The following is a 15142-nucleotide window of genomic DNA, read 5'->3' as shown; positions in this document are numbered from 1 at the left end:
CTTATGATGCTACCAGGAGAGCAGTGGGAGAGCAGACATTGCCAGCCTCAGTGAAAAGCTTCGCACTGCCTGTTACATAAGAAAGGAAGACAAGGGGCAGGGGAACTAACATCCTCCTTCCAGTCTCACTTTCATTGCTACCTAGTACAACAGATCATTTCATTGATTTCTATCTTTTAGTAATTCTTGTCCAAAATATTAGACCAGAGCAACAAAATTATTAAGCAAAATAAGTAATATATGAAAAAGATTGTTGCTAATCTGTAATTGCATTTACAAATGTCTGTTTCTCAGTTACACACAAAGTTCACAAACTAGTAATACAAGAACATGGAAGATGATCCAAATAATACATTAACACCTGGTAAAGGCGATGGTACTAATACGACTTTCATATTAGATCCATCTGAACAGTGAAGCAAAACTCTTATGATACAAGCCTCCCTACTTAGCAAATAAAACAGATTTAAATAGTGTTAATGAAGTCTTCCACATTTTAAATTTGTGTGCTATATGTTACAAGGTTCAGAGGTTTTCTTGTAAACTCAAGTATTTCAAGAACTTTTTTCTCTTCTAGCGACTCTGGTGATAAAAATATAAGGGCCTGTATAATAGTTTTCATCATGTTAATTTCGCTTGCGATGTTTTTTAAATTTTTGCTCTTCCTGAAAACGAAACGATATTATTAGTCTCCCAAAAACAAACAATATATAAATGTTGCACAATTTTCCAGCAGTTTTTTGAATAATGATTTTTTGAAAGGAGATAACTTTCTGGGGTGAATACTGAAATTGCAAGTTCTTTATACAAAAGATTTACTTATTTTCGTTTGGCTTGGGTTTACTGAAGCATATGCTACCAACTTTATACAAATAAGTACACAACCGCACAAAAATAAGGAGTTCACACACTAATTAAAATTATATTACAATATCTACATAGGCACAAATGTATATACATAATTTTGCTCGATTCCAACTGCAACCAGAACAGAATATAAAAACAAGAACCCAACACAGTTTGGGGAACAAACATACATCGCAAGATAGTATGTCTTCATATAACAGTAGCACTGTTGCCCTTGTTGGAACAGCACCTATACTTCCACAAAATTTTGGGACAAAGGGAGGTTTAGCTGGGCTCTGAAATTTCTACAGAAAAAAAGATAGCTATTTACATCTGCCCCTTATTTCTTCTGTCATTCACTGAGAGAGCTATCACTGATAGACCCTACCTACCTGATATAAGTGGGAAGGTGTTTCACCACATAGAAACAGAATGGTTGTTTACTTCAATCTATGAAAAAACAAGCTAATTAAACTTTATTCAGAAGTTATGAATCCAAAATAGATATCAATATAATAATTTGATGACACGGACATTGTCATTAATCAAACCGTTTGAAGTTAAGAAGATTTCCACTGATTTTTCTGAATAAATGAAACTTACACATATTGTGTATGGTGATAGCATGTCTAATCACTCTTCAAATGGGATGCAAGAACTTCATTATCTCTAAACTTCCTGGAAGATTAAAACTGTGTGCCGGATCGAGACTCGAACTTCAGACCTTTGCCTTTCGCAGGCAAGTGCTCTACCACCTGAGCTACCAAAGCACGACTCACGATCCATCCTCACAGTTTTACTTCTGCCAGTACCTCGTCTCCTACCTTCCAAACTTCACAGAAGCTCTTCCGCAAACCTAGCACTCCTGGAAGAAAGGATATTGCAGAGACATGGCTTAGCCACAGGCTGGGGCATGTTTCCAGAATGGAAGCAGGTTACCTGACATTGAGGCCAGAACAATTACGAGAGTGGAAGATGTGTTATAAGGATACCTCCCAACTGCATAGTTCAGAGAAACTGGTGTTGGAGTAAATGATCCAGATGGCGTGGGCTGTGAAGCAGCCACTGAAATTCTGCTTGTTGTACTCAGCTACATGTTGTGCCACCATTTGGTCAACTTTGTTCTTGGCAACAGTTTGGCAGTGGCCATTCATCCTGGTGGACAGCTGATTGGTAGTCATACCATCATGAAAGGCTTTCCAGTGTTTGCATCACAGTTCATGTATGACACGGCTGCTTTCACAGGTGGCCCAGCCTCTAAGGGGTATGATAACCCTGTGACAGGACTTGAGTAGAAGGTGGACTGTGTGGGTGGATTGGGCAGGTCTTGTACCTTGGTCTGCCATAGGGATCATATCCCTGTGGCAAGAGGCTGGGAGTGGCATAGGAATGGACTAGGATACTGTGGGGATTGGGTGTATGATGGACCACCACTTTAGGAGGTGCAGGAAGGATTTTGGGTAGGACGTCCATTTCAGGAAAGGATGAGGGACAACTAAGGCCCTGGCAAAGGATATGATTCAATAATTCCAGACCAGGGTAATATTTGGTGACAAAGAGGCTCTCCTTTGTTGGGGGTGGCTGGAAGAATAGGCATGTGTGAGGATATGGCATGGGAAATCTGTTTGGAGCCATCAGTGAGGTGGAGGTCAACATTTAGGAATCGGGTAGAGGAGGACAAGGCAAAGCAGTTGGGAGGAAATATGTTGAATTGTGAAGGACTGTGGATAAGGTGCCTTGGCCGTGAGTTCAGATCATGACAATATCATCAATTAACCTGAACCAAACTATTGACTGGGAATTTTGGGAGGCTATGTTTGATGTGGCAGGAGAGATTTTGTGCAATCGGTTGGAGATGTTGGGCAACAAGAGTGGAAGGCCTATCAATTTCAGTAGGAATTGGAGGTTTTTTGGACTGCCAGGATGGGATCACCCTGGCACAGCTTGTGCGACTCATCACAACAGTGGTGGAGCCTTTGTCTGCAGGCAGGATGATTAGGACTGGATTAGTTTTCAGGTTGTGCATGGTCACCCCACCTTCTGCTGCCGAACGGTTAGTGCACTTAGGAAGAGACCTGGGGAAGGACGGTGAAGCCAAGACGGGGGTAAGGAATTTCTGGAAGCTGACTAGGGGATGGTTATCTGGGAAAGGGAGGGGAGTCACAGTACAGTAGTGGTATGAACTTGGAGAGGCAAGGTTCAGTGTTGGGATTAGGTTGGTTTTGGTTGTAGTGATTGGTGGCAAAGAAGTGTTTCCACTGTAGGAATTGAGAGAAAGAGAGCACGTCTTTGAGAAGTCCAACAGTGTTAAATTTGGGTGTAGAGCTGAAATTTAGGCCGCTGGATGGGACTGTCACTTCTGTGGAACTGGGGCATTTAGTGTAGAGGTTAGTGAAGACGTTTTGAGTTTCCTCGATTTCAGGATTTTGTGGGGCAATGGGAGGGAAGTTTGGAGGATGTGTTAACTTGGTCAGCTAGGCAGGGCCTGGGTGCTATGAGGGCTTGACAAGGGGGTTCAATGTGAGATGAATGAGTGCTGATGGATAGTGTTCCCGAAGGCAGGAGTAGGATGTTAAGAGGTTGGATAGTTTACGGAGGGGCTATCTGGAATGCTCCTCCAAATGATGGGAGTGAAAGGGTTCTGTTTCAGAGATGATGTGTATGTGATGAGGATTTCACAGTAACAATATCTTGCAGAGTTAACAGAGTTAGTTCAGGGATGTCTGTGTCATGGAGAGATGTTTTTGAAGTACCAGGTTCGTGAGGGATAGGGACTGGCAGGATCTGGAGAGGTGAAGTGCACTGTGAATGGAGGGGTGGAATCATCATAAGGGGAATTTTATGGTTAGGCTGTGCAAGGCATTCTATGGTATTTAAGGAACAGAAAGTGTGGCTGGGTTTCAGCCACAGAAAGGAATATGTTTCTGACCTGGTGAAAAAAAGTGGACAAGGAGTCCACTGGGGTAGGGATTAAGTTAGGAAACTGGAAATAATGTGTTGTTGTTGACCAACACCTCCAAACAACTGCCCAAAACCTAGCCTCCCACATCAAAGATACTAACCACTTCTTTCACCGACTTTCTGTCATCCCCACACCTTTAGATCCCAGATCCCTTCTTGTCACTGTTAATGTCACCTCCCTACACAGCTTGTCACTATTGAACCCTACCTCTCCCAATGTCCTTCAGACTTCAAACCCACCACCTCATTCCTCATTTACTTTACCAACTACATCCTGACTCGAAACTACTTTATTAATGGGCCGTTTGGAGGAAACCTTCCTAGCCTCCCGAAACTCCTAACCCTTCGTCTGGTTCATGTTAACTGGTGATATCATCATGATCTGGACCCACGGCCTACGTGCCCCATCTACATTCCCCCACAAAATCAACTCCTTTTCTCCCATCCACTTTGTCTGGTCCTCCTCTACTCAATGTGCCATTTTCCTGGATGTTTACCTTGAACTCGCTGATGGGTCTGTCCACACCTTTGACCATTTTGAACCTGCTAACCACAAACAGCTGCCATCCTGTCAACACCAAAAAATCCCTTCTACACAGGCTACCAACTTGTGGATGATGTACCTGCGATGATGAGAACTCCCTTGCCCAGCATGCAGAAGGCCTCACAAAAGTTTTCATAGAAAGGCAGAGCCCCAGATGAAGTCTACAAACAAATTGCCCTTCCCATATCTTCCAACACCCCGATCACCCCAATGAATGGCTACAAAGGAGCACCCCCTTCGTCACCAAATATCACCCTGGATGGGAATAACTGAACCATATCCTTTGTCAGGGCTTTGATTAGCCCTCATCCTGCCCTGAAATGGAGACATCCTACTGAAGATCGTTCCCACCCCTCCTAAAGTGGTGTTCTGTCATCCTCCCAAACTACACATCATCTTAGTCCATCCTTATGCCACTGCCACACCCAGCCCCTTGTCACAGGGATCATATCCCTGTGACGGACCAAGATGCAAGGCTTGCCCAATCAACCAACCCAGCACCACCTTCTCCAATCCCGTCAAAGGCTTATCCTAAACCATCAGAGGCTGTGCCACCTGTGAAAAAAAAAGCAGCCATGTCATACACCAACTCTGCTGCAAATACTGCACAGCCTTTTATGATGGTATGACAACCAACCAGCTGTCCACTGGAATGAATTGCTACTGCCAAACTGTTGTCAAGAACAAAGTTGACCACCCAGTAGCACAACATGCAGCTCAGCATAACATGCTCAGTTTCAATGGTCGTTTCACAACCCGAGCCATCTGGATACTTCCCTCCACAACCAGCTTCTCTGAACTACAAAGGTGGGAGTTATCCTTACAACACATTGTCCACTCCCGTAATAATCCTGGCCTCAAACCTTGGGTCTCCACACCCTTCACCCATTGTCTCTCGTTCCACCATCCTGTGACATTTCAGACACCAAACACATTGTCAGGCACATTCACCTGCAAATATTTTCATGTATGATTTACTACGATCTACATTCATTTGAATCCATTTACTGTAGTTGAGCCTTGTACTTTTCTCTGTAATTTACCACATCCCAAAACCAAATAACCAAACTGATATTTCCTTGATGCCTCAGGGTATATCCTATTAACTGATTCCTGCTTTTAGTAACTTATGCCATAAATTTCTGATCTCCCAATATGATTTAGAATCTCCTCTTATTTTTCTGATCTACTCAGCTAATCTTCAATCTTCTGTAAAACCACATTTTAACGGCTATTTTCTTCTTGACTGTACTGATTACTGACCAGATTTCATTTTAATTAAGTGCTACAGTCCAAACAAATATCTCCAGTAAATAACTATTAACACATATTAATACCTCTGCTATCAGCTATATCGCTGCACAAGTAGCAAAACTCATCTTTTTATTTCGGTACCTCATTTCTTAATCTAATTCCCTCAGCATCATCTGCTTTAATTCAATAACATTCCATTCCCTCCCATCCTTTTTTTTTTTTTTACTTCACTTGATGTTCATCTTATAACCCATTTTCAAAATCTTACCGATTCCATCCAATGTCTCTTCCAAGCCATTTGAAGTTTCCTGATGATATTGCAATTTTTTCACGTATAGCAAAGTTTTGATTTCTTGTCCTTGAATTTTAATTTTGTTCCCACTTTTCCCCTTGGTTTTCTTGATAGGTCTATCAGTGTGCAGGTAAGTTACAATTATCTCTCGTACTCTTCTCTGTTACTACCTCCCCCTCCATGGCTCCAATCTGGTTTCTGCCAAAGTTGTAGGTAAGTTTTTGCTCCTTGTATTTTATCCCTCCTACCCTCCTGTCCACACTGTGAAACACTTTCTCTGTATCTACAAATGCTATGAACATATGCTTGCCTTTCTTCTGTCTATCTTTTAGTATAAGTTGTATTGTCAGTATTACCTCGTGTATTCTTACATTTCTCTGGAACCCCACGTGATATTTCCTAAGGTTTATTCCTAGCACTTTTTCTGTTGTTCTGTAACGGATTTGTGTTGGTATTTTCCAACCAAGAAATATTAACCGCCTCGTGATGACTGGGTGTTGTGTGATGTCCTTAGGTTAGTTAGGTTTAAGTAGTTCTAAGTTCTAGGGGACTGATGATCATAGATGTTAAGTCCCATAGTGCTCAGAGCCAAATATTAACCTGATAAGTTAGTAATATTCGCACCTGGCAGCAGTTGCCTTAATTGCAACTGAAACTACTAGATTCTTCTATAAGTCTCAGGGGATTTTGCCAATTTCGTACTTCGCATACCAGGCGAAATATCCCATTATCATTTTGGTATGGTTTTTGGGACTGTGTTGTTTCTTTTTCTGATATTTTGGTTGATAACTATACCATCACCCTCAGGCTATGCCAGTGATGGATTTAAAACCACATGACACAATAATATACTCCTGATCAGAGATAAAACTTTGTGTGTCTATGAATGAAGTGTAGCTTGTGTGAAGTCGTCAAATCTACAGCACTTACAAAGTATGTGATAAGTTCTTAAAATGGATGGAATGCGTTGGAATTTTTTACATGGTATATTCTACCACTAACACATATTAATACTTCTGCTATCAGCTATATCGCTGCAGTAGCTCAGAGGGAATGTAGTCTATTGTAGGTGTCTTGTTTCAACTAAGCTTTTTCACTGATCAGTGAATTTCATCTCACAATATCTTATCTCCCATCTCATCATCTACTTCCTCTTCCCTTTCCATAATATCTCCACATTTGTTTTCATTTATGAACATTCGATATATCCCTTCCACCTTTTTACTGAGTACTGGCTTGCTAACCAAGCTTTTCATTTCTTCAAAAGTTCTGCTAATTTATCTATAGGTAGCATCTATATTTCCCATAGTCATGCATACTTCTTCAGATTTACATTTCTCCTCCAGCTATCCCTGCTTTGCTGTTTTGAGCATTCTACCAATCTCATTTGCCAGATGTCTATATTCTGTTTTGCCTGTTTCATTCACTGCATTTTGATCCTCTGTGGCCTTCAATATTTCATCTCTCGAAGCTACCCACTTGTCTTCTATTGTTTTTATTTTCACTGTTGCAGCCAACCATTGCCTAGTAATCGCTTTGAATCTCTTGGGATCTGATGCCTACTTTCTCCAATTTCTTCAGATTTAATCAGCATGTTATAACTAATAAAATATGGTCACAGTCTACAAATGTCGATAGAATTACACTGATTAGCACAAAAAACACAACCCTTCAATTCAGTAGTGGATTCAGGGGGAGGGGGGGGGGGCTAAGAGGCTCAAGCTTGTGCCCCCCCCCCCCCTCCTGCAACAAAGCATCTAGGTCCACCCATGACAAATCTCAAATTAAACTTGATATTATCCTACTGTGCTAGTACTATACTAACTACAGTATAATTTTCATCACTTGCTACATAATCCGCTTGAAGTAGGTGTAGTATGTTTTCAAATTTTTCTCGAAGAAAGTGCTTATGTGACTAGTTTTTGAATTGCACGCCACCCATTCGGAACGTAGCTAGACACACACACACACACACACACACACACACACACACACACACACACACACACACCACTGCCACCTGCCCAATAGAAGTGTGCAGTTTGCGAGTGCGCACGCGGTGCTACTGTACACACAGGGCATTGTTGGATGGTTTGTCGAATCAGACAATAGAATGTGCTGTTCAAGTGGTTTTTAATTGTAAGCAAAGTGTGCTTTTGTTTGTATTTGTCAGATTTTCAAAAAAATTACATTGAAATGTAGACAAGATCTTTGTTTGTTTTTTTAATGAAAAGGAAGAAAGAAGAGGTAGGATCGAGAGAAAATGAACCAGTATTACCTGGAAACAATGCCGGTGACATTGTCGACCCAACGTTCAGCAGGTACATCTTTCTGATTATTTTGTATGTACTTAATGAAATTCATACAAACACGATTAGTGGGGTTTGTGACTTTTTATTAGGTTGAGTTCGTTAATCATTCGGTCGGTGTGGTGTGGATGGCTGTGGACTGGACTCTGGATCAGTATTGTGAAGTTACTGATTTTTCACACTAAATTTGGTGGTTTTGAGTACCTGTCTAGAGTACAGATTCTGCATCTACTGGCTGGTGTGGATTATGGTGGACTTTAAAAAGATTTGGTTGGCTTATGGTAAAATTATTTTTTGAAATCTCTTGATCCATTCTACATACAGCAAACAGCACTATTTAATTTGCTAAAGTCTAGTAGCTCTTGAATTTGTATCACCTAAACATTTATAACACGCGGTATTTTGTCTTCGTTTCCGTGTTGTTTTGTGGCCGTATTGTTATGCACCCGTTTTGTTATGCATGCACAGTGCGTATCTGTAGTGCCGATGGTAATGTGGTGTTTCTTATATCAGTTGCTGTTGTTTTAGTGCTAAACATGTGTAAAGTAAAGGGACAGTATACACAGAAATCTCATGCAAAGTTGCTACACAATAGGAAATTTGCAAGCTGGCTAGAAAGAATTCAAAGCGATGACATAAGAGCATAATGTAAATTTTGCCACAATATTTTGTTACTGTGTTCTGCAAAAAAAGAAGAAGTGAATCAAGATTGTCCAATCATGTCATCACTTAACTGATTTGTGCAAGAGTAAATTCACAGACAGTAATATTACCAGAAAATATGTAGAACAAAATGTAGTGCAGCTATAAAACATGTAATAAGATGGTACACATCTTATCTACAATGTTAACTCCACCTTCGCTCATGTTGTACTCAATTATGATTTCAGGTTTGTGTGTTTCTTCATCCACTGACGCCATGTCATGCACACCAGACAAAAGTATGATAGCATATAGTTTTTACAAGGAACATATGAAACTAAGGTCTTATCCTACTGAAATCCAAACACTGCACTTCCAATTTCTTTTGTTTTGTTTGGGAGAAATTCTGGAAGAGTTTTACATCTGTTCTTCCATTAGATACCCGATACTGTTCTTTGGTGGTATGCCAATAAACCTCCAGATTAGTGAAATAAAATGTTTTTGCATCACACAGAGCGATCATTTTTCTCCCATATTTAGCTGGTTTGCTGGGTATTTACTGAATCTATCTGCAGCTGTCTCCATAGGGGTGAAGCATTTCATCTATCGTGGTGAATTCACCAAGCTGTAAAAACATTGAAAGTTAGCAGCAAAGGATTCAATACTGTACAAATTGCAGCCAGCTTACCAGTTTTTATGAGGTTACCTTCCATTAGGAACGTGGGTGCACTCAGCTACTGTGGTACGATTTGTTATTTATAGAGCACAGTAATCAGTCTTTCTTTTTTTGCAGGTTTTATCTGGCAAATCCAGATCATCATCAGTTTTTCTCCTGACATTCCTCATTTCTATATCAACAAACCGCATACAGCTTAGAAAAAACAGTTACCTATTGTAACTCATTGCAGTCCTAAGTAGTTTCATTCCTGTTCCATCTGCTACCCAGAATTCACATACATTAGCATGATGACATTTTCTTCTTCTTCTTCTTCTTCTTCTTCTGGGAGGGGAAAAAATCCCGAACACAGTCATCATTTTGTCACTTCATTACCTCTTTTGCATGAGAATGGATGTGTGTCTCGCTGTTTATTTATTTAGGTATTTGTGTAGTTTACGATTTCATCAATAAAATCAAGGTCAATTATTTTTAAAAAAGTACTAACTTCATCAGTTATAACCCATCACCTTTCTCTTTGGATCTGATAGAATTTGCACACTTGCTTTCACATCAATATGAAACTTTGTGTTTTCAATAAAGAGCCCTCTTACATCTGCTGTATCTTCGGGATCATCACCATACTCACATTCAAGTTCAGATTCACTGCCATGGTATTATTCAGCGTCTTCATCACTCAAATTTACTTTACTTCCTCCAAGTCTGAAGAGTATGGATCAACTTTGTCACCACCTTCTTAGAGTACTTTGCAAATTTATTCGTCTCATACACCATTTGAATTGGAACAACATGTCAAAGAAATGAAATGGATAAATACATTCAGATGTCCGTGTAACCAAAGTAATGTTTAATTTGCATCTAAAAAAAAAAACACACGAATAAGTACAGTTAACTTTTTAGTAAACTTTCCTCTGGACACTGACTGCTGGAACAAAGCTTGCAACTGTCACACCAGCAGACGCGCGTTGTACTTTTTACAACGTTCAACACATCGTTGCTTACAATTCAGAAAATAAACTGAGAAAGCTAACAAAATGAACTGAAGCCATTGCAACAGTGTCGAGAAAACATCAACAATGGAATGCAAGGCAGCTATGGCGCAATACACTCAAGGTTATGGCATTGATTAGGCATAAAAACTGCTGCTGCTGTTGTTTTTACAACAGGGTTAAATCAACTATCAATTCTTCCTTTCATTGATATCATTACTGGCCATTTTCCTTGTTACATTACATATTATCTTTTACCAAATGAATAGTCAGTTTTGTCTATTCTCGTTATTCCTTTCAGAAGCTCACACACCAGTGCTTCAGTTTGACCTCCTTCACCCTTATAATATTTTGTGGCTACTCGTCATCTTCATCTATTGCTGTAGTAGCAGTGCTGAATGCTTAAGTTCATTACTGCAGAATGAAAAACTGTGTTCACTCTTAATGATAGTGGGTAGCAGTGGGACCCAGCAACTGCAGCACGAGCAATAGTCACTAGGCAACAGCTGTGGCTATTGATAACTGCAAAATGTAGACAAATACAATGAGGGAATGGATGCAAGGTAGTTCTCAGCACCCACTGCTGCTGTGAATATCGTCTTCCCTATACACAATGGTTCCAGGCATTCTTCTTTAGGCTATTACGATTGGGGGCTATTATTTCCAGAACATTACTTTCTTGATTTATTGTGTATTTTTAGTTAACTTCCTTTCCCTTTTGTCTTCTGTTCAGTGGCCATGCAAACATCTTAAGACAGGACAAAAGTGGTGGCCACCCAGGATATGGATGGACAATGTGCCACGTAGTGAAACTTGGAATAGGCATCCACTACAAGCCAATACTGATTTAGGAAGGGCCCAGCAAAATCAACATGTAGATGCTCCCATGGGTGTTGCAGCATCGGCCAGGGGGAAAATAGGCACCTCCGGTGCTGCCTATTGTTGAACACTGTGAGTGCAAGTGGTTATAAGTTGCCTAATGTCCCCATCTATACCTGGCCAATACACTCGCCGGCACGACAAAGCTTTGGAATGAGAGGTATACTAATGAACAATGTGGAGAAGTCTCAGTAACTTACGGCATAAGGAAGCAGGAATGACAACCCGGAAACAGTGTCCTCCGTAGCTAACAAAAGAACCCAGTCAAACACACAAAGGCAGTGCTGAAGAAAAAGCAATTGTGCAACGGACTTGATGCATGGCCTGGGAGCTTTTCCAGCCAACAGTACTGCATGAAAGAGGACCTGATGAAGTACAGGATCCTCAATGACAGCCGATGCTATCGTGGCACGAGTGATGGGAAAACCATTGACCGGATTCTGGTTGGTTGGTTTGTGGGGGTTAAAGGGACCAGACTGCGACGGTCATCGGTCCCTGACCGTATTCTGGTTCTCAGTATTTAAACAGAAACAAAGCAACTCATTCTGATTGAATGCCAGGCCCAGCCTGACTGGAAGGCGAGATTAGGCATCAGCATTTGCATGTTGCACCATCGGGCGATAATGGATCTGATAATGATAACAGAAGAGGAAGAGAGCCTACTGCTGTAAATGATATGCTGCTGCCTTCTCTGGCATGGAAGTTGAAGGGTTACAAAGAGCAACCAACAGTTTGTGATTAAATGCAACCTGGTACCACACAAGAAGACTTGAAATTTCTTGAGAGCGAACATAGTCGCTAAAGCATATGTTCAATATGTGAATACTGCTGCTGAGTGGGAGTTAAGGTCTTAGAGGCTTAAACAATGGGTTGTTCATACCCACCTGTCTGTTTATTTGTGTGCCAACACTGCGCAAAGACCATGCTGAGATGCACCTGTAGCCAACACGAGATGCTGACCAGGCTGGCCAGACATGGGGCAGACTGAAGCTCAGATGTAAGCAAGGTGAACACTCAGTCACAAGTTTGGGACCAGAAAAAAGGCACATTTTTACACAAAAGTATGTGCAGGGGCCGAGCAACAGTGAATGCGTCCGGTAAAAACATAAGTTATATCCAGCTTTACCTAATAACACCTGTAGTTCCTAACAGAGGCTGGCTGCAGCAAAGCCGCAATTACGACAACATGCTGACACAATGGCTTGACTCCTGTGTGAGTAATCTCAAGACCTAGGTTCTCAACTCATGGCTGAAAAATTGAGATTTGGCAAGATTGCACTTGAGACCCACAGACTGCAAAACAAAAAACAATGAGCAGAGATTTCTAAGGTGGTCTTCGGTGGAAGAACCCAAAACAACGATATCATTGAGGTAATAGATGCAGTCGGGCACAATGACTGTCAGCCATTTAAAAAATCGTTGGAAAATTGCAGACATGCTAGTGACACCAAAAGGCAAGTGTTTATATTGGTATAGGCTGAAAGTTGTACTGACAATGAGAAGGCGTCTAGTGCCCTCATCCAATGGATGCTGCAGGTACATTTCTGGCAAATCAGTCTTGGAAAAGTAGAGGCCGCCTGAATTTTGTGAGCAACTCATCAGAGCGGGCCAAAGTGTACGTACCTACCACAGACTGTGCATTAATCATGACACTGAAGTCTGTGCAGGGGCGAAGCTTATCTGTCGGCTACTTAAGGATGACCAGTAGTGTTGCCCATTCACTGGAAGAAATACGCTGAATGACACTGAGCGACATAAGGCTGTCTAATTCGACCTAGACAGAGCCTCACAATGTGACAGACACCTGCCGCGCCTAAGAAACCACCAGAGACGAAAACTCAGAGCAGAGGCATTCCAATTCCTGATATGGAACTTTATCTGACACTAGATTTACCTCATCGGCAAATGGAGAAACCGAAAGCATCAAACACATCTAATTCTGACAGGTTTGTGGTATGGGAATGATCGACGACAAGGAAGGAGAGAGGGTGAACAACAGATTTGTAAGACAGAAGCGGAGATACCTGGGATCAGAATGTGCTGCTTAGTGTAGCTAACCCCCCCCAAAGTCCATATATGTTTGTGTGTTTACTAAAGTTACTGCTGCTCCTATGTCCACTTGCATTTTTAGCAGATTATTAAACACACGCAAGTCAATAAACAATTTGTTTGGCGATACAGTCATTGCAGAGAAACAGTTTCTGCCTATCAGTACTACTGTGCTCACCATGTTTGAAGAGGAGTTACACATCGATGCAATGTGGCCTTTCTTTTGACATTTGTTGCAAATAGCCCAATGCCTAGGGCACGTGAATGCTTGCGTTGAGTGAAGCGGTATGGGCGAGATGGAAGGGGGTATGCAGCTGCTGCTGTGACACAGCCTGTTACTGCTGTAGCCGTAACCGATGCTGCCCCCACGCAACACTGAGTTGGAGGTCATACTGCTGCAGTGGCTTCCCCAGCATCCTGGACACACTTGCAGTGTGCATAACGGGTCGACTGAGCAACTTCCAATTCCTTACCCCACACAACAATCTGATGACCTGCGGCGTGATGCTTCGAAGGACTGTGCTTTATTCAGCACTTCCATAAGCATCAGATTCTCACAGTGATCAGGGTAGGATTCATAATGGGTACTGGTGACAAATTTACAATGACAGCTCAACCCCTGTAATTCTGCAGCCCAGGCTTTGTAAGATGGGTTTGGGTGTTTCTGACAACAGTAAAATTCTACACGCATCGCAACAACGTTCGTTCTGTAAAAGTAATAAGTCGAGAGAAGCTTGCACATTCCATCGAATGATAAGCTGGCCAGTTCTTGCAAATGCGCCAGTTGGCACAACAATTGATGAAATAAATAAAGAAAATAAAGAAAGCCCTACATATGTTTGCATTGCTCATTTGCAATCTCTTAAATGATAGTGTTACTTTGGCGACTCACCAGAGCATGCCAGGTGGCCTACCCAGGTGGCCTCTATAAGCGGGCCTGTGAACTGAATGGATATGTGATCTCTGAAATCAGGCATATGATGAATGAAGATACCTCACTAACACTTTTTCATAATTAGCTATATGGCAATATTAATCTTTTTGACGTACTATGACTTTGAAATCAAATCTAAGATTATTGGTGATTGTAATTAGTACAGTTTTCAGATAAACTCACTTCTGATAGCCAAAGGAGTGCAATAGATAGTAAAGTTAATTTAGGAAAGCCTGTGTCAATATTTGTTTTTTTTTTTTTAGATCATGTGCACATTCTATATTAACAAACAGGCTGAAAATATTTGCAAAAATATTTTGTGTGTGTGTGTGTGTGTGTGTGTGTGTGTGTGTGTGTGTGTGTGTGTGTGGGGGGGGGGGGGGGGGGGGGGGAGACAACACATGGAAAAAATCCAACTGCTCTGTTACACTCTCCCTGCACTCCATCCTACACTAAAAGAGTCGAAGAAACTCGTACACCTGCCTAATATCATAGAAGTGCCACAACACAACTTGGCGGGGTCTCGACTAATATCTGAAATAGTGCTGGAGGGAACCGATACCACGAATCCTGCAGGGCTGTCCATAAATCCGTAGGAGTATGAGCGGGCATCTCAATATGCTCAACAGTGTTCATAACTGGGGAGTTAGGTGGCCAGCAGAAATGTTTGATTTCAGAAGTGTTTTCCTGGAGCCACCGTAGCAATTATGGGTATGTGGGGTGTCACACTATCCTGCTGCAATTGCGCAAGTCCGTCAGAAGGCACA

General features: G+C 41.5%; 1 protein-coding gene across 3 annotated transcripts in view; it reads right to left on the bottom strand.

Moving 5' to 3' along the window:
• Nucleotides 1-239: 239 nt before the first annotated feature.
• LOC124612910 overlaps nt 240-15142 on the bottom strand; it is a 106960-nt gene continuing 92057 nt past the window's right edge. For all 3 annotated transcript variants that reach the window (XM_047141396.1, XM_047141398.1, XM_047141397.1), the window contains one exon: nt 240-665. In XM_047141396.1, coding sequence (XP_046997352.1) covers nt 497-665 — 169 coding nt within the window. In that variant the 3' untranslated portion in view covers nt 240-496. The remainder of the gene's footprint in view (nt 666-15142) is intronic.

The sequence above is a fragment of the Schistocerca americana genome, chromosome 4 (assembly GCF_021461395.2).
Source record: "Schistocerca americana isolate TAMUIC-IGC-003095 chromosome 4, iqSchAmer2.1, whole genome shotgun sequence".
Classification (NCBI taxonomy): Eukaryota; Metazoa; Arthropoda; class Insecta; order Orthoptera; family Acrididae; genus Schistocerca; species Schistocerca americana.
Note: the sequence above shows the minus strand (reverse complement) of the source record. Positions and strands in the feature narration are given on the sequence as shown.